Source organism: Mastacembelus armatus, chromosome 22, assembly GCF_900324485.2.
Source record: "Mastacembelus armatus chromosome 22, fMasArm1.2, whole genome shotgun sequence".
Taxonomy (NCBI): domain Eukaryota; kingdom Metazoa; phylum Chordata; class Actinopteri; order Synbranchiformes; family Mastacembelidae; genus Mastacembelus; species Mastacembelus armatus.
The window spans coordinates 20210453-20237850 of NC_046654.1; the positions used below are offsets into that span (position 1 = coordinate 20210453).

At 40.8% G+C, this 27398-nt stretch overlaps 1 protein-coding gene across 2 annotated transcripts in view; it reads left to right on the forward strand.

Moving 5' to 3' along the window:
* The window catches only part of daam1a (dishevelled associated activator of morphogenesis 1a), a 48774-nt gene extending 35243 nt beyond the window's left edge, over positions 1-13531 (forward strand). For both annotated transcript variants that reach the window (XM_026309309.1, XM_026309319.1), the window contains 8 exons: positions 5288-5394; positions 6364-6452; positions 6674-6842; positions 7367-7474; positions 7583-7643; positions 7822-7956; positions 8276-8446; positions 8806-13531. In XM_026309309.1, coding sequence (XP_026165094.1) covers positions 5288-5394; positions 6364-6452; positions 6674-6842; positions 7367-7474; positions 7583-7643; positions 7822-7956; positions 8276-8446; positions 8806-9006 — 1041 coding nt within the window. In that variant the 3' untranslated portion in view covers positions 9007-13531. The remainder of the gene's footprint in view (positions 1-5287; positions 5395-6363; positions 6453-6673; positions 6843-7366; positions 7475-7582; positions 7644-7821; positions 7957-8275; positions 8447-8805) is intronic.
* The last annotated feature ends 13867 nt before the right edge of the window (positions 13532-27398 follow it).

Genomic DNA, 27398 nt, shown 5'->3' on the forward strand with positions numbered 1-27398 from the left:
CACCAAGGCTCTTCTCCCACGATTGCTCAGTTTGGCTGGACGGCCAGGTCTAGGAAGAGTTCTGGTCGTCCCAAACTTTTTCCATTTGAGGATTATGGAGGCCACTGTGCTCTTAGGAACCTTGAGTGCTGCAGAAATTCTTTTGTAACCTTGGCCAGATCTGTGCCTTGCCACAATTCTGTCTCTGAGCTCCTTGGGCAGTTCCTTCGACCTCATGATTCTCATTTGCTCTGACATGCACTGTGAGCTGTAAGGTCTTATATAGACAGGTGTGTGCCTTATCTAAACAAGTCCAATCAGTTTAATTAAACACAGCTGGACTCCAATGAAGGAGCAGAACCATCTCAAGGAGGATCAGAAGAAATGGACAGCATGTGAGTTAAATATGAGTGTCACTGCAAAGGGTCTGAATACTTATGACCATGTGATATTTCAGTTTTTCTTTTTTAATAAATTTGCAAAAATTTCTACATTTCTATTTTTTTCTGTCAAGATGGGGTGCTGAGTGTACATTAATGAGAAATAAAATTAACTTTTTTGATTTTGGCAAATGGCTGCAATGACACAAAGAATGAAAAATTTAAAGGGGTCTGAATACTTTCCGTACCCACTGTATTAATGACTAAAGTCTGAAAACACTGAGGTAACAACAGCGTTTATGCATAGTTAGTGAAAAACAAAAATTTTTAAGTCACTGAAATAAGGCTATAAAACACAAACAGAAAATTGGTTCACAAGACTACAAGAAATGCATCTTGTAGTCTTAAGTGTTTACTTCCAAATTATGTGATTAACTCATTCGCAGAAAACAATACACTGATTTAAATTTTTTAAAGACACTTTTTGTTTAGAAAGGGCATATGCAGGAAGGTGTGTCTGATCATGAATAATCATGTGATTTACCTGAGAAGACAAAGACCCACATAATGAGCCTTTCAGTCAGGAATGTGGCTGAAAGGGAATTAGTGCAATACAATGCAAATGAGTTGTGTTTTTCCTCGGAGGAGAAAGTAAACTATTTGTCTCTGTCTGGAACATAAGAAGCGGTTCTTCACCCACGTAGCGTGCCATCAGGTTTATCCTTGGTCGGAGGATCCAGGAATTCTAGCAGGGAAGACTCAGAGAATCAGAGGTTACGATCACAAAAAACACCTCCAACTGAGAAAACTTTAGTAACAGAACAATCCGAAGGAGGGAATAAGTTCTGGTGAGTCAAAAAACTAAAACAAAAAATAGCTGAGCTCTTCTCGACTCAACGGCTGGAGCACAATCAGTTTCATAGTCTATGAGTCTCTTCAGTCTTCTTAAGACATTACGAAGCAACAGCAGGAGTCCGAGAGCAAAAAGAAGCGTTCCTCTTCGGGTTAACATCAGTCGAAAACAAAAACAATTACTTGGATCAACGTAGCTGGCTTGAATAAAAGTTGGTTAGCTGCAGCTCTCTGACCTGAAAGCTCAGACAATCCGGCAACTTGCTTATGGCTGTGGAGCGGTATAAGAGCTGTGAACAGAGGAGAGCAAACGGGTGAGTCTTGTTACCTCATTAGCAGAGTGGAAGCGAGAAATAACTCGCTGCACATGGGCCCTTCAAAATAAAGGCGAGACACAGGAAGTTAAGTTGCCGGACATTACAGACCTTTTATGTCATTTTTCAGGGGCATGCACATAATCACCTGGCTCTCCAGATTATTTCCATATGAACAGTGCACTCAGTGCACCAAAAAAACAGGATCACATTAGTTATAATGAGGTGAGACAGGAGAAAACGTACCGCTCCTTACGTTCATATGATTTAAATAAAAAGAGATTAATTGTTTTCAAATTGAATTGTTTCATTTAAAAGAAGACATTTCAAGCTTTCTAGCCATATATTGGCCATATATTTCTTATTTTTATGAGGCAAGTAATCGCTGAGATTCTGGTTGTTTTATTTCCGTGTCTGTAAAGAGAGATGACAGAGACAGAGAAGACAGAGAGTGCACCCTGTCTGATTTTTTTTATTTTACCAAAGCAGATCGTTTTGTTATTATTATGAATATACAAATAAAAATAGACCCTTTACAGATTTGAATGATATATTGCTCTTATCTGTACGATCAGAACTGATTTAAGTTTATTTCGCCGTTATCAGGAGAAGATGCCACGAAACGTGCCGGCGCTTTTGTCGACCCCTGAAGGTTAAAAGAGATTCCTGTCTAACCTCATCTGTCAGCCTGTCCATCACCACAGCAAACAAGAAGGGGCTCAAAGCCGATTCTTGGTGCAGTCCCACCTCCACCTTGAACTCCTCTGTCACCCCTACAGCACACCTCACCACTGTCTTACAGCTCTCATACATGTCCTGCACCACTCGAACATACTTCTTTGCCACTCCAGACTACCTCATGCAAAACCACAGCTCCTCTCTCGGCACCCTGTCATATGCTTTTTTCAAATCTACAGTTACACTATGCAGCTCCTTCTGGCCTTCTCTGTACTTCTCCATCAGCATTCTCAAAGCAAATATTGCATCTGTGGTACTCTTTCTTGGCATGAAACCATACTGCTGCTCACAAATGCTCACTTCTGACCTCAACCTAGCCTCCACTACTCTTTCCCATATCTTCATTGTGTGACTCATCAGCTTTATTCCTCTTCTTCTTCTATTCCTAGTTTCCACAACTCTGCACGTCTCCCTTGTTCTTAAAGATGGGCACCAGTACACTTCTCCTCCATTCCTCAGGCATCCTCTCACTCTCCAAGACCTTGTTAAGTATCCCAGTCAAAAACTCTACTGCCACCTCTCCTAAACACTTCCATTCCTCCACAGGTATGTCGTCAGGACCAACTGCCTTTCCACTCTTCATCCTCTTCAACACCTTCCTCACTTCATCCTTACTGATCTTTGCTACTTCCTGCTTCCTGCACATCCTTCCCATCTCTGTCTCTCTGCCTCGCCAACCTGTACAAATCCACCTCTCCCTCTTTAGTGTCCAACCTATCATACAAATCCTCATACACCCTTTGTTTGGCCTTTGCGACCTCTACCTTCACCTTACGCTGCATCTCCCTGTACTCCAGTCTGTTCTCTTCTGTCCTCTCAATGTCCCACTTTTTCTTAACTAACCTTTTCCTCTTAACAAACTCCTGAACTTCTTCATTCCACCCCCAAGTCTCCTTATCTGCTTTCCTCTTTCCAGATGACACACCAAGTACCCTCTGACCTGTCCTCCCTGATCACTTTAGCTGTAGCTATCCAGTAATCTGGAAGAAACTGCTGACCTCCCAGAACCTGTTCTTCCCTGAAAGCCACACAACACTCTTCCTTTTTCAACTTCCACCACTTGGTTCTCTGCTCTGCCTTTGCCCTCTTTATCTTCCTCACCACCAGAGTCATCCTACACACCACCATCCTTTGCTGTCTGGCTACACTCTGTCCAGCCACTACTTTGCAGTCACTGATCTCTTTCAGGTTGAAACGTCTGCACAAGATGTAATCAACTTGTGTGCTCCTGCCTCCACTCTTATATGTCACCCTATGTTCCTCCCTTTTCTGGAAAAATATGTTCACTACAGCCATTTCCATCCTTTTCGCGAAGTCTACTACCATCTGTCCTGCACACCAAACTTACCCATCACTTCCTCATCACATCTGTTTCCCTCACCAACATGTCCATTGAAGTCTGCCACAATCACCACACTCTCACCACTAGGGATACCTGAATCACCCCATCCATCTCCCTCCAGAATTTCTCCTTCTCTTCTAACTCACATCCTACCTGTGGGGCATAACCACTGACAACATTTAACATCACACCTTCAACTTCCAGCTTCAGACTCATCACCCTATCCGACACTCTCTTCAGCTTCACAACATTCCTAGCAAAATCCTCCTTCAGGATAACTCCTACTCCATTCCTCTTTCCATCCACACCATGATAAAACAGCTTGAACCCTGCTCCTAATCTATAGGCCTTGTTACCTTTCCACCTGGTCTCCTGAACACACAAGATATCCACCTTTCTTCTCTCCATCATATCAGCCAACTCTCTAGTTTTCCCTGACAAAGTCCTTACTCAAAGTACTTCAAAGTACTTACTCTAAGTCCTACACTCCTGCCCTTCCTCTTCTCTCTTTGCCTACGAACATGCCTTCCTCCTCTCCTTCTTCGACCAACAGTAGTCCAATTTCCACCGGTACCCTGTAGGTCAACAGCACCAGTGGCGGTCATTTTTAACTCGGACCGCGACCGATCCGGTATGGAAGTCATATTTGTGATTCGCATGTTTGATTTGGCCTAAATTTTATGTCGGATGCCCTTCCTGACACAACCCTCTGCATTTACCCGGACTTGGGACCGGCACATGAAGACGCTGGATTGTGCCCCCTTGTGGATTTTTCTGGTGTTATTGGAAACTTTTGGAGACTGACATGAAATCATGTATCGTTCTTACTGCCCTGAGCTCCTCCACCGTCCCAATATTATGGTTAAACATGCTCATGTTTTACTGTGACTTTTAGGTTCCTAAGTGGACCATAAGGTTAAAAAGCAAACCATACTTAAGAAAAGTAAACTAAAAAAATTAATAAAAATGTACAAAAACCTAAGTAACTCAACCAGAGCGTCTGTTTTAAGTCCGTTTGCACTGAATCTACTTATTAAAGTTAGTCTGTTGAAGAGTTCATGTTGTAGGCCTATGTTTGTCTTTTTTGATTACATTTTATTTTGATTATTTCCAATATTCTGTTTAGATGAGAAGTAATTTGAACTGAAACATTGCTTGAATGTATGTGTCTGTTTTAACAGTTAATCCATTAAACAAATGTCTACATTAAATAGTTTTTAATAATAATCAGCATTGCTTATTGGTTATTGGCTGAAATGGATTTTGATCAGCCATAGAAAAACCCATGTCAGTCGACCTCTACTATAAAGTTAAAACACATTTAAAGATTATCGAATTTAAATAAAAAATAATAAGGAAAAAGAGAATGGCCTTTAAAAAATTATAAATAAATAGACTACAGTACTAATATAGTATAGTATAGTATATATTATAGTAGTAACATACATATAGTATGTTGATAATGTAATAAAAATGAGATCATAATGTTAGATTTAAGCAGCTTTATTCACTTTTTGGGACAATGCAACTATGATGAATGTTTCTAATGGAGTTGTAGAAAAACTTTATTTCTTAATTTATTTTGATTTTGGACTCATGTCTGATAAATACATGACTAAATACAAAAGATTTCTAATTAAATGCACTACTGATTTGTTGTTTGTATATGTCTGTGTGTAAAGCTTCTGAAGTTTGTGCCTGCGAAGACTGACATTGAGCTGTTAGAAGAACACAAGCATGAGTTGGACCGTATGGCCAAGGCAGACCACTTTCTCTATGACATGAGCAGGTATACCCCAAAAAGAACCTAAACCTGAACATACCCAACAACACAGCTGAGTAAGGTTAGGCTACATCAAGCTGTAGCCTTGTTCTACAGTGCCATGTTACAACACTGTTGCCCAGAGTGTGGCTCGTCCTGCCAGATTTGGTGGGATTTCGATTCTCCTAAATGGCTACAGGCTATATGATAACAAACTGATTACGCTTCCCTCAAATAGTGTACCTGACAGTGTCATAGCTTTATCATAAAAGACTTTTAAAGGCTTATATAAAGTGCTGTGAAAAACTATTGGCCTTCTTTCTGATTTTTAATTTTTGTTTTTTTTTTTATTTTTTTTTGTTTTTTTATTTGTCACACTTGAATGATTGAGATCATTAAACAAATTTTAATTTTACAGAAAGACAACCTGGTTAAATACAAAATACAGTTTTTAAATGATGATTTCATTTATTAAGGGAAAAAAGCTGTCCAAACCTGCCTGGCCCTATGTGAAAAAGTAATTGCCCCCTAACCCTAATAACTGCTCTGACTTCTCATCTTTAGCTGCTGCTGTTTCCATTAGTCCAAGTTGTTGATTGGCAAAGTTCACATGTATGGACATCTCCAAGAAAATGATAACAACAAACATTGTTGTCATAAATGAACTGCAGGCGATGGTGTTTAGGTGCCTCCCTGGAACATATAAACAGCTATTTTGATTTCCAACAAACCAGCTCTCTTCCAGATAAGAGAGTCCTTAGAGTGGGTACAATAACTTAGATACATTTAACAGCACATTTTAATCTGTACAAACAGTTTATGTAGGATCTTCAAATAAGTTGGATGCATTATTGTTCACTTAATTCCATTAAACCATACTGAGTAATACCCAAACTATAGCTTCATCCTTTGTGGATGGTAGAATTGCAAATGATTTTTGGAGATGGTCTGAGTCACTACTCACAGATTTGTTGTCTATTTTATGTCCTCACCCAGAATCAACCACTATCAACAAAGACTCCAGGCTCTCTACTTCAAGAAGAAGTTTGCTGAAAGGGTGGCTGAGGTCAAACCTAAAATCAAAGGTCCTTCTTTCTGTCCCAAAGGATCATTAATTTGCATTGAATACTTAGACAAAAGTAAATATTTGGGACAATGGCTACATTTTAACCTAATATGTATGAATGCACTTCTTTCTTAAAGAAAGATAGATTCCCTGTGGAAGATTATAAGAGATTAGGTATTGCTGACAGATCTGACTGTGTGTGGACATGTCTGATATTCCTTTGTTTCTTTGTATCTTCAGCTCTGTGTCTTGCTTCCAGGGAAGTGGTACAGAGTGGGAGTCTGCGTCAGCTACTAGAGGTGGTTCTGGCCTTTGGGAACTACTTGAACAAAGGACAAAGAGGAAATGCCTATGGATTTAAAGTGTCTGGTCTCAACAAGATAGCTGATACCAAGTCAAGCACTGACAAGTACATTTCCTCGCCAGCCTTTTTCATAGAAGACATTTTGATTTGTAGGAGTAGGAAAACAGATGTGAATTATAAAATGAATTATGGCTAAATTTAATTTCAGGGTTCTGGTATTATCCATATCATATTGTTATGGCTTACTGGGATCTTTGTTTTTAATATTTTTAATAACATGATGTGAACTGGGCAGCACGGTGGATGAGTGGTTAGCACTGTTGCCTCACAACAAGAAGGTTCCTGGCTAATTGATGATTCTAAATTGTCCATAGGAGTGAGTGTGAGTGTGTGTGGTTGTTTGTCTCTATGTGGCCCTGTGATGGACTGGTGACCTGTCCAGGGTGTACCCCTGCCTTTCACCCAAAGAGATCTGGGATAGGCTCCAGCAGATCCCTGTGACCCTGAATAGGAATAAGCGGAATATAGATGATGGATGGATGAACTATGCTTTTCTTAGTATGACAAGTAAACATGTCTCTTAATGGCCCATTTGCAAGTTTAGTTTGAATTGTCATATATATTTACAGAAACGTCACTTTGCTCCACTACATGATCACAGTATTGGAACAGAAGTATCCTAAGGTGGCAGCTTTCAGTGCTGAGCTACAGAATGTGCCAGAAGCTGCTAAAGTCAAGTAAGAATGAAAATGGCTGTGTGTGAGAGTGAGAGAGAGATGCAGATATTTATTTCTCACTACCTATAACCTTCAATGTGCCTCTGCCTTTTTATAATTTCTTTGAAGTATGACAGAGTTGGAGAAGGACATTGGCAATTTGAGATCAGGCCTGAAAAGTGTTGAGGCGGTAAGTTAGCTCAATAGAAATGCTTAAAAATTTGCTTAACGTTGTCTGTGTATGTTTAATCTCCCAAGAACCTGTATGCATTTGTGAGAAATATTCACATATTAGAAATGAGTGTCCTTGTCTGTACATCAGACTGACTGCATGTCTTTCTGTGTAACATCTGTTTGTTCATTTGCAGGAGCTGCAATACCAGCAGGTTCAGTCCTCTCAAGCTTCTGTTGATAAGTTTGTCCCTGTGATTAGTCAGTTCATCACCATGGCCTCCTTCAGTTTCTCTGAGGTAGAGGAGTCACTCACTGAGGCCAAAGAACTAGTAAGTAGACAACAGGAAACTCTTATTCACATTCATTGTGTTGCATTTTCTGATTTCATCTACCTTCAAAATCATAACACTAAAATATGTCAATGTATAAATACACTAAGTATTTAGAAACCTGAGTTAACACATATGTAAACCAAGTAGACCAGATCAAATCTTTCTGTATTCAAGGTTTCCCCTCTTATATAACATTGTAACTTCACTGTGTTGTTTTTACAAAACATAGCACAGGACACTCATTTGTAACCTTCAGTTTATAAATGAAAAAAAAAGACCAAATCACCAACTTCAACCTTGCTTGTCTCTGTTAAAGTTTGGAAAGGCACTGAGACACTTTGGGGAAGATTCGTCCAAACTGCAGCCAGATGAGTTCTTTGGGATCTTTGACACTTTCTTCACAGCTTTCTCAGAAGCCAAACAGGATAATGAGAACATGGCCAGACACAAAGCAGAGGAGGAGAGACGGGCAGTCAAGGAGGCACAGGTTAGATAGACAGGACAAGAGACTTTCTTATTGTCTGTTGCTGTTGGCAGAACTGTGAAAATCATTTTTGGAAAGGACATGTAAAGCATTTGAATTGTCTGTTAGCAGGTGTTGCTATTGATTAGTATAGGTAATATTTTACGAAAATGTTGAAAATGGCAGAAATTCTGACAAATTCTCTGAGAGCTGACTCACACTGACATTGCCTACCCAATTTCCCTATTTCTACATACTATTTCTACATACTTATACAAAGTCTGATGATTACTTCGTTCATAAATATATGTACAGCAACATTTTAAATACATCTATCCTCTCTTCTCTTTAAATACATCTATCCTCTCTTCTGTGTTCTCCAGCTGAAAAGAGATAGGGAGCAGAAGGCCAGGATGTCCAAAGCAAATGAAGAGGAAGGTGGTGAGTTTGATGACTTGGTGTCTGCACTGCGCTCTGGAGAGGTGTTTGATAAGAATTTGTCCAAAATCAACCGCAAAAAACAGGGGAGACCCAAGTTGTTTAACAGCAGCCGGGAGAGACCAGTAACAAAACTTAATCAGTAATAGGACACTTCATGGACAGCAGTGCCTCACTGGGATTTTTAAAAGCCTGCTAAAACACATAATGTCTCATTAGCAGTATCATAGACATGGAGTAACTATTATTATTTTCAATAATAATTCAATTCAATTCCATTCATTTGTATAGCACCAAATCACAATACAGTTATCTTAAGGCACTTTACAAAAACCCAACAAATCCCTTATGAGCAAGCATAATGATATAGTATAATATATTTTTTATTTTTATGAATGAAAATAAAGATTAACAAGCAGGCTGGGAAACAAAGAAATAAAAATGGGTGGAGTGCTGCCCAGAAAAACAGTCGGTTGAGTAGAGTTAGCACAAAATGAAAATAAAACAGAGAGGTTGAACTCAAGTGTTTGCTTAATGTTGTCATCAGATGTTAAAAGTAAATGTTGTATCTTCAAAACTTACCTACGTAAGTTCTGTTTTGTAAAGCAAATCTGATCCATCTTATCAATAACATGCATTTCACTGAGCTGCAACCAAACACTGCTTTAGATGAGGGGAAAGTGGTGCTGGCCTATCTGAACAACCAAATATTTTCAAACCACTGTACAGTCTGGCTGGATATTTTTATATATTGAATTGTATGGAGAACCATTTGGATGTATTGCAGCAGTGCCAGAATGAATGTAATAATGTGGCATGGCGTTATTACTTTAACTTGATTCCACAGATATGTAACATACTGTAGATATCTATAGATATCGTGGCAGTTACATAAAATCAATGTTTGTTTCTGCACAACAATTTGTTAAAACAACCATAACGACCAACCATAACATACACTGACACTCTTGTTAGGGGTGAAAAGGGTACTACAGTGATTTGACCACAGCTAATGCAGAAAATACATTACATTTCTGTGTTTTTGAAAAGATACTCATATTGTTTCCATTACTGCTTAAAGAGCACTTTGGCCTTAGAGTTAAAGTAAAGAAGACGTTAGATTTCTATGGAAGATGAGAACTGCGGTGCTTGCAATTATTGTTTAATGCCATTATCTTGACATCATAAGTTATTTTTTCATGATCTCGAAATAAGGTTAGGTTAGTTTGTCTCATTATTGGAACAAAACAAAAGGGCAGTTTCAGAAAACTAGGTAATTTATCACAATAACACAACTCAGGTTCTTCTCAAGATTATGGGATAAAGAGGTAACCATAATTTTGCCATTATAACAGGCTTTAATTGAGGAAATATTGGCCAATCTCTCATCTTTGGCTACTAAAAACAACATTGTCTGCTCCAATAATTTAGCTTGAAAACAAACAACACATTCATGTCTTGGTCATGTCTCAGTTATGACAGTCATGCCAGCAAGACTGAAATCAGGTGTGATCAAATGAATCAGATAAATATTTTCCACATCTCCATAATTATCTACTATTCTTTAGAAAACAAAGTGGTACTGCAAAATAAATTGAGATAAATTAACAGATTATCAGCAGAAAAAAAAGTTTTGTCATGTTGAGATAACAATAGTCAGCACACAATAATCTTATCACACTTACTTATGAAAAATTAACCAGCATATTTCACGTTATACCTTTTTTTTTCCACGTCACATTTTCTGCCGTGATATGGGAGATGAGGGAAACTTTAATTCCTGATAGGAAATTCATAAATTCACTTGTTATGGCAAGTGGGTAGAACAAAATGCAGTTAACGAGATCACAAAGGTTGCCTGTATGCATGAATTCCACTTGCACTATTATAGCTTTTATGCAAAAAAGAAAGGTACTTTGTGGGGTTGCATTACAGTGTGGCTTGGTACCATGTTTTAAAATCTAGAGCATAAAGAATGAATAGCTAGCAACTTGTGTTCAGAATGTACATTTACAGGATGTTTTACCCAATGTACAGTACTGTGCAAAGGTTTTAAGCTGTAAACTAAGAATGCTTTCAACAAATGGTGGTGTTAATAGTTTATTTTCTTTGATTAACAAAATGCAGTGAATGAACAGATGAGAAATCAAAATCAAATCAATATTTGGTGTGACCACCCTTTGCCTTCAAAACAACATCAATTCTTTTAAGTACACTTGCAGGCAGTCTTTGAAGGAACTTGGCTGGTAGGTTATTGCACACATCTTGGAGAACTAACCATAGATCTTCTTGTAGGCTTCCTCAAATCCTTCTGTCACTTCATGTAATCGCAGACAGACTCGATGATGTTGAGATCAGGCCTCTGTGGGGGCCACACCATCACTTCTAAGACTTCTTGTTCTTTACGCTAAAGATGGTTCTTAATGACATTGGCTGTACACTCCCCTCCAAACAAAACCAAAATGCAGTCTTCTAAGTTGTCTGTCAGATCCAGATATAAATACCTGGAAATAAAAGCCGATATGTTGATCTCTTGTCTCATATTCATCGTATAATGTCAAACCCAAATGTTTTCAGTCTACAGCAAAAATAATGGAATTGGCCTCACTGTTCCAATACTTTTGGAGGGGAGGGTATGTTTGGGGTCGTTATCCTACTGCTGATTACATTTGGTGCCAATCATATGCCTTCCTGATGGTATTGCGAGTTGGATAGGTATCTGCCTGTATTTATAAGCATTGAGGACACCATTAATCCTGATTAAATCTCCACCCAGTAATGAAAAAAATGACAGTACCCGCCCGACAGTGGTAGACGTTACTATTCCCACGAAAATAAATTGGGCAGCGAAATGACAATAGGGCTACATTAATCTGTCGTTAAGAATGTCTTCATCGACTGGGATACAGCAGCTCTTCTGGCCTCCCTCTGCTTTTTTTCATGGCGTTTCTGGTACCCAGATATATGTTTTTGTTTCATTTTCAATCGGTCAGTCAGTCTCCTTCTCTTCCACCAAGTTCATCTCTAACTTCAGCGGTAGCGTCAACACTGATTGGTTCTATTCACAAGAAGATACTTTTTTCATCAAATTGGATGTTTCTGTGGTTTTCATTCAAATCTCTGCCATACACCTAATATAAATATTAGAATTATTCACAGAACAGGGGCCTATAGAGTATAACTGCTGGATTTTGTGGGGCCCCCTGGGCAGTGGGGACCCCTGTAATTGTCACCACCTTTCACCCCACTAGCATGGCCCTGGAGGTATGGCTTTTTGGGTCTTCCATGAAGACCACTTCTAACTTCTAAAAAGTAAAAATGTTTTTTTTTTGCTGTCAATGATACAATACATCTTTTGATAACTTCACAAAACTACCCAAAAAAAGGAAATTCTTCTTTTACACACACAATCAACATGAATTATGGTTGGAGCTGACAACATCGAACAGTTCTTTTAAATACAGCCATGGTTGGGGAATGTCTTGTTTTTCCGACTCTGCTTCATCGTCGTCGGACTCGGCAATACTCCCTCTTCATCGTCGTCGGACTCAGCAATACTCTCCCTGGATCCCTTTCTTCTTCCATGTCGCACTGCAAGTTTTCTCTCTATCATAACCTGTACACTCACTCGATTTCCTTCTCTAGTTAGTTACGTCTATTACGTCATGTCGTTATACGCGGAGGTTGAAAAAGTAACAAGCCTGTTTTGATAATGTAAGGAGTAGAAAGTACAGATATTTGTTTTTAAATGTGGGAAGTAAAAGTAAAAAGTCGTCAGATAAATAAATACTCAAGTAAAGTACAGATACCTGAAAAATCTACTTAAGTACAGTAGTGAGGTATTTGTACTTCGTTACTTTCCACCTCTGCTGGTTTGCAGGCAAAGAGCAGTAACACACGATATTGATTTGATTTAGATTTTTCTTTTGTTCGTTCACTTTGCATTTTGTAAATTGATAAGAATAAAGGATTATTTATATTTTTAAAAGCATTCTTAGTTTACAGCATTTTTACACACATGCCTAAAACTTTTGCGCAATACTAAATATCAGGGACCATAAGTGATATTGGTTTGTAATAGTGAATAGATTGAATGTTAATGAAATGTATTTTTATATATATTGTAATATAAGCTTCTAATGACACTGGAGCCATCTGAAACTACTGGTCCAACAATTTAATTTATGTATCATAATCTGTATCATATTGGCATGAAGCAGAGCATTGCCCTTTCTGTGCTATTATGCTATTATATAAACTATATATGTACAATATGGTGTATTATAAGAGTAATATGAGTAAAATGATTAAATCATTATTATTTAGTAGCTTGGACATGTGTCCCCTAATGTGTGAGTGGGCTGGGTGAAAATGCTGATTGTGCTCAGATGAGTAACATGTTCTGATTTTAATTTCACCAGTCATTGCACTTCAGTGTCAGATGTATAGTTTGTGTTCTACTAAGTAGTCTTCCTCACTTTTCTGATGATGCAGAAAAACTAGTCCATGCATTTGTTACCTCAAGGCTAGATTACTGTAACTCTGGCTTCAGGCCCTCTGGCTTTAGGGCTGGCTTCAGGCAACCCTAAACCATCCCTTAGTTATCCTGCTATAGGCATAGACTGCCTGAGGACCATTGGTGCACTGAGCTCCCCTACCCTAACCCTCTCTCTCTCCCCTAGTTTGTGCTCTCTCCCTCTCTCTCCCTCTCTCCCTGTACCTTCTGATCGCTGATGTGCAGTTACTGGTCCCACCAACCTGCAGTGTCTATTTGTTGTTTATTGTTTGCTGTTCTTTTCTCTCTCCTCTATCCACTTACTCCAACCGGTCAAGTGCTTGTTCATAAGGGATTTGTTGGGGTTTTTTTTGTTTTGTTTTTTGTAAAGTGCCTTGAGTTGATTGTATTGTGATTTGGCACTATAAAAATAAAATTGAATTGAATTGAACTTTTCTGTGTCTAGCTGTGTCTGCATAGAGAATGTGTCCTTTGTTTTGAAACTATTTGCTTATGCCATTTCCATTATAAAACTTTAAAAGATCAACATGCTTGCACAAAGGAATTTCTTAGGCTGGAGACACACTTGACGACTCTAAAATTGTGACCACAGACATATTGACAATGTCAACAGATTTTTAATGCACACACTAGATGCTTCAACAAGACCCAGAGACCACACACCTTTGTAGTAACGATTTCATGTTTTGTGATTCTACAAACACAAGATTTCACAGAAATCTGAAGTAATCAACCTTGACTTAGTGAAGCACGGCTTTTCATTGTCAGCCCTATTGTGGTAACGTTATGTCTTGTACAATAAGGTGAAAAGACACCTGTGTTGTTGGCATAATTCAACAAGCATGTCTTCTTTATCAACATCTGTGCTGGTTGTCTCACATTGATCTCACTTGATCTCTATAGTTACCTAGAGCTTCCTCAAACCCAGAACATAAATTGATATTTCTTTTCCACCACTGCAAACCACCTACTGTTATACTGTTATGTTTTAATACCCAGCCCTGCTTAAACTTTTTTTGGATTCTGTCATAAAATTGTTCCCTTCATTACTGGAGGCACAATCAAAACTAAAAGAGCTATGTATTGAAACGGTGATGGAGGGCCAAGATGTACTGGAGAGAGAGCTGGTGCAAGAGGGGTGGACGATGCAGAGCAACCAGAGAAGGAACCAACAAATGAACCGAACAGAGATCAGAGCCTCCATCAACAGCGACAGAGAGCCATGTTCTACTGGATGTGAGTAAAGATGGTAAGACTGTGAAATAGTAGCAGAGGTGAATATCTGCAGGGTGTAAGGTTTGTATATATAAATTTAAGTCTGGACCCAGGTTTGAGACTTTATTTTCACACACCACACAAAAGGTAAAACTTAAACTGGGGAATTAAGAGAAACTCAGAAGTGGGACCTGGAGACAAGGAACAGAAGGAGATATGCACCTAGGAAGACAGGAACTGGATCAGGAGACAGAGAATCAGGCAACATGAAGCAGGAAGCAGAGGACTGGGATAGGGATAAGGCTGAGTCTTCAGGAGACAGGTTTGGCTTTCGTAAATCAGGTTTTGGCCTTCAGGAGTCAGGTTCAGCCTTCAGGGGTCAGGTTCGGCCTTCAGGGGTCACGTTAAAGTCAGGGAGATTCAGGAGGGTGTAGTCACACTCAGTGAAGCCAGAAACTGGAATCGGAAGGAAGCTTGGGAAAGGGGAGTCACACACAGGGAATGGTCAGGTCACAGCAAGCCCACAATCACACACAGTAACTCAGAATGCAGGGAACAGGTCAGGTTGCAGTAAGCACAATAGACATACACAGTACTAGAACGCAGGGAACAGGATGAAGCCAAATGGAATAAGTCAGGTCATAGTAGCATAACTAGGTGATCTGGCAACTAGGTGAAGCAGAGAGCTGGTGTATATACTCTTTACACTGATGAATAATCCAGCTAATCACCTGGCTGCCTACGAGAAAACCAAGGCACAAAGCAGGCGCAGGTGAAATTAGTCAAAGCAAATAAACATAAAACGACTAAACACAGGTGACACAGGAAATAGAAACCAAAATAAAAGTCCAAAACAGGATGTTCAAAATCAGGATCCTAACACAGGGACATTAGGAGGTAATATGACTATACCATTTATCAGACATGTTGCAGGAACATATTCATTTTTAGCTGAAGCTGTTTTGTAGTATGTCATAGTTCTATGTGGGAGCGAGGACAAAACAATCATCATTCAGTCTGATGAGCACTCGGCCTTTAAGGCAACGTGAGCACAACCCCAGGATTTCCTGGAGGGCCATCACAACTGCACTTTGCGCACACTGCACCCTCTGCCCAATGGAGATCGGGAGTGGAAAGCCCTGTTACTTGTTACTTATCCATTTTTCTCTTCAATAGACTTGAATCCACATGGAGGAGCAGACACAATCTCTATGGGTTTTGTAGGGGGCGGGGGGTGTGTGACGGCTCTAAGAACACTGCAGAGAGGTGTTTTAGACTGAGTCTCTGCATCCAGGTCCCCACTCTGGATTGTCAAACTTTAGGTTGGCTAATAAACTTCTGGAGATGAGATCAGACCAGGTTTTCCCCAGAAACTGGCCCAATTGTATATGAAGCCCACATCATTTGCTGGACACCACCTAGACAGCCAGCGACGGAACGACGACATGCGGCTAAACATGTCATCGCTGGTCAGATTGGGGAGAGTTCCAGAGCAAATTACAGAGTCCGACGTTGTTTTGGCAAAGTTACACACCGACTCAACATTAATTTTAGTGACCTCCGATTGGCCTAATCAGGTGTCATTGCTGCCAATGTGAATAACGATTTTATTGTATTTACGATGAGGCTTAGCCAGCAGCTTCAAATTTGACACTATGTCGCCCGCTCTGGCCCCAGGAATACATTTGACTATGGTCGCTGGTGTCTCTAGCTTCATGTTTCTGACTATGGAATCAGCAATTCTCAGGGTCGGTTTCTCAGCGGGTGTGTCGCTGAGTTGGGAAAATCAGTTAGAAACGTGAACAGGCAGGTGATGAACCATGGGCTTCTGCTTAGGAGTATGTTTCCGTCGGACCGTCACCCAGGCTAATTCAGACCCTGAGCTTGGTGGCGCAACACCTCAAGTCAAGTCAAATCAAGTTAAGTTGATCTTTATTGTCATTCCGCTACATGTGGGGACATACAGTGGAACGAAATGTCGCGCCTCACAGGACCATGGCGCTACATAAATACAGACATAGAACAATGAAGTAAAAAAGTATAAACCTATCCACAACTAACCTACTGATAGACTTTCACTATAAATATACTATATGTAAATGGTTGCCTATACATGAACTAAAAAATACTATAAAAATAACAATATAATTATATAATAATATAAAAAAAACTATACAAACTGTACAAATGCTTCACATAAATACTGTACATGTGCAAAGAGTAACATTGTGAGTCAGGCAGCTAGGATGATTTGTAGTACATTAGCATGTAAACATACATATTACTGAGACTTTTGTGAGATTATGGACACACAGTAGGGTGTGGAAAGTGCCTCGTGTACATAGAGGAGAGTGTGTTACTACAGGTGGTTTGGACAGGCCCACTCACCTGTGTGTAAGACACTTCGAATTTCACAAACTGTGATGTGGTAAGGTTGAGTGGGGTCGTGAGTTCAGGGCTCTCACAGCCTTGGGGAAAAAGCTGTTGAGCAATCTGGCGGAGCGGGCTCTGATGGTCTGGTAACGTCTTCCTGATGGTAGGAGCTGGAAGAGACTGTGAGAGGGATGCGTGGGGTCCTTCACGATACTGTTGGCCTTGCTGGAGCATCGTGAAAGGAAAATGTCCAGGATGGAGGGGAGAGGGGCACAGATGATCTTTGCGGCAGTGTTCACTGTCCTCTGGAGGGTCTTTCAGTCTGCGGCGCTACAGTTTCCATACCAGACAGTGATGCAGCTTGTCAGCACGCTCTCAATGGTTCCCCTGTAGAAAGTGGTGAGGATGGGTGGTGGGAGACTTACTCTTTTCAGCCGGCAGACAAAGTGTAGACGCAGTTGTGCCTTCTTGGAGAGTGACACGGTGTTGGTGGTCCAGGTGAGGTCCTCTGTGATGTGTACCCCCAGGAATTTAGTGCTGCTGACTCTCTCTACAGTCAAGCTGTCGATGGTCAACAGAGTTTCTCCTGAAGTCCATCACAACCTCCTTTGTCTTCCCCACATTGAGGGACAGGTTGTTAGTGCCACACCATTCAGCCAGCTGTGCCATTTCCTCTCGGTAGTGCGTTTCATCATTGTTGCTGATGAGGCCTAAAACCGTCGTGTCATCAGCAAACATGATGATGTGTTTGGAGCTGAACTTGGCGGTACAGTCGTGGGTCAGTGTGAAGAGCAGTGGGCTGACCACACAGCCTTGTGGTGCACCTGTGCTCAGTGTGGTAATGCTGGAAATGTTGCGGCCGACACGGACTGACTGAGGTCTTCCGGTTAGAAAGTCTAGGATCCAATTACAGAGGGAATTGCTAAGGCCCAGCAGGTTAAGTTTATTAATGATTGGATTAATGATGGATTATTGTGTTAAATGCTGAGCTGAAGTCAATGAACAGCATTCTAAAAATAGTTTTTATTTTGTAGATGGGTAAGAGCCAGGTGGAGGGTGGAGGAAATCGCGTCATCCATAGAGCGGTTTGGGCGGTATGCAAATTATAGCGGATCAAGTGTGTTGGGGAGGCTGGTTTTGATGTTGTGCATGACTATCCTCTCAATGCAGTTCATCAGGATTGGACTCAGTGCTATGGGACGGTAGTCATTAAGACAGGACACAGGTGATTTCTTTTGTACTGGTATGATTGTCGTGGATTTGGAACGACTGCCTGGCTCAGCGAGGTATTAAAGATATCTGTAAGGACATCTGTCAGCTGTGCAGCACAGTCTCTCAGTACATGGTCAGGTATGTTGTCAGGACCCGCAGCCTTGCGTGGGTTAATCCTAGATAGGGTCTTCCTTACATCGGCTGGAGACAGACAGAGTGCCTGGTTATTGGGAGGTGTGGGCAGTTTTTGGGCAGGTGTGTCATTCTGCATTTCAAATTGTGAATAAAAATGAGTGCATCTGGGAGGGATGTGTCATCATCACAGGCCTGTGGCGGGGACTTGTAGTCAGTGATGGTCTGAATTGCTTGCCACAGGCTCTGTGCGTCTCTGCTGTCTGTGAAGTGATTGTTGATTTTTTTGAGCATATTACTGTTTTACATTTTTGATGTCACAGGACAGATTGGCTCTTGCTGCTTTGAGGGCTGCTTTATCGCCTGATCTGTATGCTTCATCTCTGGTCTTAAGCAGCCCACAAACCTCTGCTGTCATCCACGGCTTCTGGCTGGCATGTGTGTGGTGATGGTTTTGGTGACTGTTACATCATCAATGCACTTTTTTATATAAGTACTCACAGTTTCCGTGTACTCCTGCAGGTCTGTGTGGTTGTTGTAGGTGGCTGCCTCTTTAAACATGTCCAGTCCGTGAACTGAAAGCAACCCTGTAGTGTTGAGGTAGCATCATCTGGCCAAACTGTGATGAGTTTTTGGACCGGTTTAGCGAGTTTCATAAGTGGATTATATGCTGTGATTAGCATAACCGAGATGTGATCGGAGTACCCGAGGTGGGGGCGGGGTAGCCTTGTGCGCGTTCTTCTCTGTTGTGTAAACAAAGTCCAGTGTGTTGTTTCCCCTTGTTGCAAAGTTCACGTTCAGAGAATGTAGACAAAACTGTCTTTAAGTTAGTGTGGTTGAAGTCACCGGCTATGATGAAAAAGCCGCTGATGGCGCTGTACAGTTGATGGAGCGCGCCCTTGGTGTTTGCACACTACCCCAGTATTGTTACACCATTCTTTGTAGACGTACACACACAAGCCACCACCGCGATTCTTACCTACCATGCTGTGTAGACCGACTGAGTTGAATGTTTGATGTTTGCGTCTACAGCATTGATGTGATCTGTGATCCAGTTTGTTTTCCAAAAAGCAAATGTTTGAGAGCATGAGTGATGGACTCACTGGTCTAGTGAGGTTAGCCCTTAGCCTAGATCGTATACCTTCACACTTGCTGTGCTTCTGTCCCCTCTCACACCGCCGGCATCGCCGCTTTGTGCAGGTAGCGTCAGTAGGCGAGGCCGCAGTCTCGGGGTTTGGCTTCAGCAGCAGACAGAGGCCTCGTAGCTTCACTGGCGAAAGTTTTTTTTTACACTGAAGAAGCCACTGGGTGGAAAAACGTTTCAGCCTTAAAACTGCAAGTCCAGTTGCTATGGCTCAACCATTAGATGACCTATGTTATTAAGCATGAACACAATTTTAAACACATGAGGATGGTGAATAAATCTGCATTATGAAAAGGGATACAATTTATGTCAGGTGGGAAACTGCATCTGAAATAATTTTATCCCCCTGTAACTTTAGCCGTAGTGAAGGAAAGTTGTCTAAACTCTCAAGTGTTATGAAGCATGATCAGAAAAGTGTAAAGAATAACCTTCAGGATGTTTGAGTATCATTTGGCATCATGGAGGGGGGATACAATTTATGTCAGGCGGGAAACTGCATCTGAAATAATTTGTATCCCCCTGTAACGTCATACTATGCAATAATATGATCGTTGTGATCATTCAGAGTAATTCATAACAGTACCCCAAACTGGACCTCCATTTATTTTGCAATTAAAAGTCAGTTATACAAACAATTGTTGTTGACAATGTGATGAGTTTATTGTAGGCTTGTTTACATTTTCCTGTCGACCTCGAAGACTGTGGTCGACGCCTTCCTACTATGCAAAACCAAAACAAACATCCCCCATGATATGTTCACGGACATTAAAAAATATTAGGTTTAAAACAAATAAAGTGAATTGAATCGAAATGAATTCAAAAATGATTTCACTATGCCAATTCTTTTCTGACTAAAACTCCAAAATCATATCTGGACATAAGCAGCCTATAGTTTCATAAAACAATAAAAACAAATAGTGATAGGCCCACTTTAAACGTAAAGTTCGTAATATTACTTTGTACCGTGTATACTGTAGTATTTAATGTAATTAAAACACTAGTACCTCGGATAGCGATACAAAATAAACATGCAAGAGTTGGTTTCAGCCCTGTTTACAGGCGCAGAACACAACAGCTCAAATATAAAAGAAAAATCCAGTTTTTAATTGCCAATATAAATATAAACATAAAAGACTAGAGCAAATGTAGGCTAAAAACATTTGATCACAAAGTTGTGAATGAATCCATATACTCTATAAACTCTGTGTAGGTTGCTGGACTGTAGACTCAGGTGACTGGTTTAACTGTTGTTAGAACATTAACTGAGTGGATGTTTTAGAAAATGCTGAATGCTCATAAGAGAAATAGTTGAATCACTCAATGCATAAAACATTAAACTCTCATCTAATAATGCACATCATGCTGTCACATCAAATGAGAAATTACAAAAATTACAAAGCCAAATAGAATTTCATTTATTTCTAACAATGATTGTATGTTATTGCACTCCTTAATGTACCTGTTGAACCTATTCTAGATTAAGTGATATAGTTCAGCTGCTTGGAGAGGGTAATGCGCCTACTGCCTCCTGCCTCCTGCAAACTTTACATGCTAAATACAATATAACAATTTATACAACTACAATTGCTTGTTGTATGTGAGAAAATTACCTGAACGCCTCCTGTGCTTGTAATGATAATAATAATCACGATTATGCTGACGATGAATAAATCTCTTCCTGTCAATCATGCTGTGGCACCAAGTCTGTTCTGATCTTACCTTCTATTTCTGTTTGTTCATACATATATGTAGGTGTGTGAGTGACTCACTGAGTGCTAGAAATGAAATAATTCAGAGAACAGTTTATTTGAAACAGTTTAACATGGGCTCTATTAAACTATTAAACTAAACAAAAACAAAATTAACCAGTAAAACTTAATAAATTGTTAGGGTGCTGACTGCCCCCTGATGGCTTCAATGCAGGTCACTGTATTTCCTGACAGTTTAATGTTGACTTCTAGTGGGCCAGATTGCAGCTGTGCCTCAAAAGGCTGCCACAAAGCCTCCTTTATTTGGACAACCTGGTTGTCCTCCAACAGGAGTTTTAGGGTGCCGGCATTAGTTTCATCCTCCATGACGCCCAGGACAACAATGCCATCACAATCAACACTGGCTGACTGTTGGAAGAAAGATAACATTGAGTACCATATTTATTATTGTTTGTCTCTCACCAATTGCTTGAAACCATGCAAGTGTTTTCTCTCCATCTTCTTCTTCTCCTTTTACTCTTATTTATTAACACAAATCAGTTTGTATTAGGCTCTAAATTATAACATCCATCCAGTTGACTTTAATAGTAATATTAAATGTTGTAATCATCCATCCATTTTCTATACCTGCTTTCTTTTCCTGAATCAGGGTCATGGGGATCTGCTGGAGCCTATCCCAGCTCTCTCAGGTGGAAGGCAGGGGTACACCCTAGACACCAGTCCATCACAGGGCCACATATAGACTCACAAAAACAGACAACCTCACACACTCAGTCCTACAGGCAATTTAGATTCACCAATCAACCTAACATGCATGTTTTTGGTCTGTAGGAGGAAACCGGAGTACCCGGAGTAAACCCACGCAAGCACAGGGAGAACATGCAAACTCCACACAGAAAGGCCAGGTTGCAAACCCACGACCTTCTTGCTGTGAGGCAACAGTGCTAACCACTCAACCACCATGCTGCCCTGTTGTAGTCATTATAGTGAAATTATGCTTTAACAAAAAAAATCATCTTTACAGCTGCTCAGGTGAATCAGTGGGGAGGCAGGGTGGAGGAGTGCCACTCCCTCCTTACGCAGGTCCTCCAGAATGGTTACTGGGGTACTCCGGAAAAACATTGTGCCCTTACTTATGTTTATATAATAAGGGGGTGACTGCCCCCTCAATGTGTGGCCTCTTAACATATAACTGTATACACTTGAAGCGAAACCCTCATAAAGTGTGACTCTTGTAACTGTTTTGCCATCGGAAATGGCAGCCACCTTGTTTTTTCTTATGACAGCTGGCCTGGCCGTGGAGTCCTGGAATTCCCAGGAAACCACCCTAGGCTGGTCCACCATAGCCACCACACATATATGAAGCGGTGGGGGCTTAAAATAGGGGCTGTCGGGCTTGGTCCACAATAGATTATGGAGTGCCATTCTGAAATTGTGCAAACACACACACACAGAAACTGTGCCATTAGACCTTTAATTATTTCTGGTCAACGAATCAAACTGAATTAGAAAATCAGACCTGTTCACTCATTGCTATTCCAAAACTCACCGTTTTTTAATCATCTTTTCATTAACACAGTTTGTATTTTTCCCTGCATTTTTATAAATTATAATATATTATATTATTAATATAATAATATAATATAATATTAATATATTATTATATATTAATATTATATATTATATTATATAAATTGTAAGTAATTACACAAATGGTAGTTTATTTTGGGTTACACATTCTTTTCCTTTCATTCAGCAAATGGAGACTTTAAGTTTGAGAAGCTAGTCAAATAAAAAACACTGGCTACCCTAATTTAAAGAGTGACTGAGGCAAAAATAAAATATGTTAATCTACACATTTTTTCCTTATGTGAAAATTTCTATACTTTCTTATTACCATTAGAAAAACATTTAACAAACACTTATAGTTTATGAAAATGTGAGGAAAAAAGTTCATACCGCTCTCTGCTGTTGTCTCTCCTCACTGTTCTGTCTCTAGAAGAACAATGGACTGAATTTTCCCGCCACTGATGCTCCAAGTGTGACACAACTTGTTGACTGTTGTCGGGCAAATAAAATTAGCCAATCAAATGTGGCGCTGTAATGGAGTAATGTGTGTGTGTGGGGTAACACACACACATTACTCTACATTACTCACTGGTACAATGCAGGCTTTCCTATAGGTCTTCTCTTTGGGCCGGGATTTGCCATTTACTTTGTGATCACGGTCACGGTGGGTCTTATACTGTGAGGAAGAGCTGGGGAAGCTCTCAGGGCTCATAACTGGGGGATAGAGAGATAGAGAGTTGGCATAGGCTCCAGCAGATCCCCATGACCTAAAAAAAAATAAGCAGATACAGATACAGAGTCTCTATCGAGGATCACCCCCTGTTGGTGTTGCTCTCCGAGTAAGCGAATCACTTTTGTCTTGCAAGCGTATCGTGTTGTGTGTGTTGCATAGTTCATCTACAGACTAGCAACAGACTAGCTATAGTTTAACACACCTAAAAACTAACTAAACTCTAAAAAATTCATTAACTGCTACATTCCGGTACTAGTCAAGTACCTTTCTATTTTGACCGGTATTTATTGCTATTTCTTGACTTAGCGCTCGTTAGCCTACCGGTTAGCTTACCTAGCTAGTAAGCTTAGCTAACATGGCCTCTCCCTCTCTCTCTCTTTCTTGCTCGGTGTGCCACATGTTTAGTTATTCCTCTGCCTCCTTTAACGATAATGATACCTGTAATAAGTGTAAGGTTCTGGTAGCCTTGGAGGCGAGGATCACTGATTTGGAAGCACGGCTCCGCACCTTCGAACAAAAGCCAGCTAGCCTAGCCCCGTTAGCTGGTGTGGAGCCACCGAGCTCAGGGTCTGTTAGCGGTCCAAGGGCAGCTCCGGAGCAGCCCGGAGAATTAGCCTGGGCGACGGTCCGACGGAAACATACTCCTAAGCAGAAGTCCACGGCTCATCACCTGCCTGTTCACGTTTCTAATAGATTTTCCCCGCTCAGCGACACACCCGCTGAGAAACCGACTCTGATAATTGGCGATTCCATAGTCAGAAACGTGAAAATAGAGACACCAGCGACCATAGTCAAATGTATTCCTGGGGCCAGAGCGGGCGACATCGAGTCAAATCTGAAGCTGCTGGCTAAGGCTAATCGTAAATATGGGAAAATTATTATTCACGTCGGCAGCAATGACACCCGATTACGCCAATCGGAGGTCACTAAAATTAATGTTGAGTCGGTGTGTAACTTTGCTAAATTAATGTCGGACTCCGTAGTTTTCTCTGGACCCCTCCCCAATCTGACCAGCGATGACATGTTTAGCCGCATGTCGTCGTTCCGTCGCTGGCTGTCTAGGTGGTGTCCAGCCCAACGATGTGGGCTTCATAGACAATTGGGCCACTTTCTGGGGAAAACCCGGTCTGGTAGCGAGAGACGGCATCCATCCCACTTTGAATGGTGCAGCTCTCATCTCTAGAAATTTGGCCGAGTTTATTAGCCGACCTAAAGCCTGACAATCCAGGGTGGGGACCGGGATGCAGAGACTCAGTCTAAAACGCCTCTCTGCAGTTTCCTTAGAGCCGCCGCCCCCCTCAAACCACATAGAGATTGTGTCTGCCCCTCGAACATATAAATCAAATAAATCAGAAGTTAACAGAAGAGGAGTTACTCATAAAAACTTAATAAATATTAAGACCACTCCTCTTATTGAACAGAAAAACAGAACTGTCAAATGTGGACTATTAAATATTAGGTCCCTTTCATCTAAATCTTTGTTAGTAAATGATTTGATAACTGATCACCAAATTGACCTACTTTATCTTACTGAAACCTGGTTACAGCAGGATGAATATGTCAGTCTGAATGAATCAACCCCCCTCAGTTATAAAAATTATCATGTTCCTCGAAGCACAGGTCGAGGTGGAGCAGTAGCTACAATCTTCCACTCAAACTTATTATTAAACTTTCATCCTCAGAACAATTTTAACTCATTTGAGAGCCTCACTCTTAGTCTCTCACATCCAAACTGGAAAACACAAAAACCAGTTCTACTTGTCACTGTGTAATTCAATTCAATTCAATTCAATTCAATTCAATTTTATTTGTATAGCGCCAAATCACAATACAAATCATCTCAAGGCACTTTACAAAAACTAAAACTAAAAACCCAACAAATCCCTTATGAGCAAGCACTTGGCGACAGTGGAGAGGAAAAACTCCCTTTAACGGAAGAAAAAACCTCCAGCAGAACCGGGCTCAGTTTGGGCGGCCATCTGCCTCGACCGGTTGGGGTGAGTGGATAGAGCAGAGAGAAAAGAACAACAAATAGACACTGCAGGTTGGTGGGACCAGTAACTGCACATCAGCGATATACAGCTCCAGGACCAGGGACACCTGCAGAAGGTACAGAGAGAACAGAGAGGGGGGGGGGGGGGTTAGGGTAGGGGAGCTCAGTGCACCGATGGTCCTCGGGCAGTCTAGGCCTATAGCAGCATAACTAAGGGATGGTTCAGGGTTGCCTGAAGCCAGCCCTAACTATATGCTTTGTCAAAGAGGAAGGTTTTAAGTCTAGCCTTAAAAGTATAGAGAGTGTCGGACAGATTCCAGTTTGTTCATGTCCATGATGAACCTTCCACACGAACAAAAGTTAGTTATGGAGTTCCACAAGGCTCCGTGCTAGGACCCATTCTGTTCACCCTGTACATGCTTCCTTTAGGATATGTCATTAGGAAGCACTCTATTAGTTACCACTGCTATGCAGATGACACTCAGTTATATCTATCTATTAAACCTGTTAACACAAACCAGTTAACCAGACTTCAAGCCTGTCTAACTGACATAAAGGCCTGCATGACCAGTAACTTTTTACTCGGAGAAACTCGGAGAAAACAGAAGTCATTATATTTGGGCCAAAAAATCTCAGAAATAACTTTTCTCAAATTATAGCTACTCTAGATGGCATAACCCTGGCCTCTAGCAGTAATGTAAAAAACCTTGGAGTTATTTTTGACCAGGACATGTCCTTTAACTCACACATAAAACAAATCTCTAGAACTGCATTCTTTCACCTGCACAACATTTCCAAAATTAGGAACATCCTGTCTCAAAATGATGCAGAAAAATTAGTCCATTCATTTGTTACCTCAAGGCTAGATTACTGTAACTCATTACTATCTGGATGTCCCAATATCTCCATAAAAAGCCTCCAATTAATCCAGAATGCCGCAGCCAGAGTCCTGACAGGAACTAGCAAGAGAGATCATATTTCTCCTATATTGGCTTCTCTTCATTGGCTCCCTGTAAAATATAGAATAGAATTTAAAATCCTTCTTCTCACATACAAATCCCTTCATAATCAAGCTCCTTCATACCTTAAAGACCTCATAGTACCATATTATCCCAATAGACCACTTCGCTCTCAGAGTGCAGGTCTACTTGTGGTTCCCAGAGTTTCCAAAAGCAGAATGGGAGTCAGAGCCTTTAGTTATCAAGCTCCTCTCCTATGGAACCAGCTCCCAGCCTGGGTTCAGGAGGCAGACACTCTCTATACTTTTAAGGCTAGACTTAAAACCTTCCTCTTTGACAAAGCATATAGTTAGGGCTGGCTTCAGGCAACCCTGAACCATCCCTTAGTTATGCTGCTATAGGCCTAGACTGCCTGAGGACCATCGGTGCACTGAGCTCCCCTACCCTAACCCCCCATATTCCATATTCCACCATTGAATGTTACTAACCTTGTGCTCTCTCTCTCCCCTAGTTTGTGCTCTCTCCCTCTCTCTCTGTTCTGCAGGTGTCCCTGGTTCTGGAGATGTATATCGCTGATGTGCAGTTACTGGTCCCACCAATCTGCAGTGTCTATTTGTTGTTTATTGTTGCTGTTCTTTTCTCTCTGCTCTATCCACTCACCCCAACCGGTCGAGGCAGATGGCTGCCCAAACTGAGCCCGGTTCTGCTGGAGGTTTTTTCTTCCGTTAAAGGGAGTTTTTCCTCTCCACTGTCGCCAAGTGCTTGCTCATAAGGGATTTGTTGGGTTTTTAGTTTTAGTTTTTGTAAAGTGCCTTGAGATGATTTGTATTGTGATTTGGCGCTATACAAATAAAATTGAATTGAATTGAATTGAATTAAGTAGTCTTAAGCAGTTTCTCAGTCTAGAGTGTGTGGTATCTTGATTCCTCTGGTTTGCCTCAGCCTCTGTTTGGCTGTGGATACATAAACACATAGGTTATTCT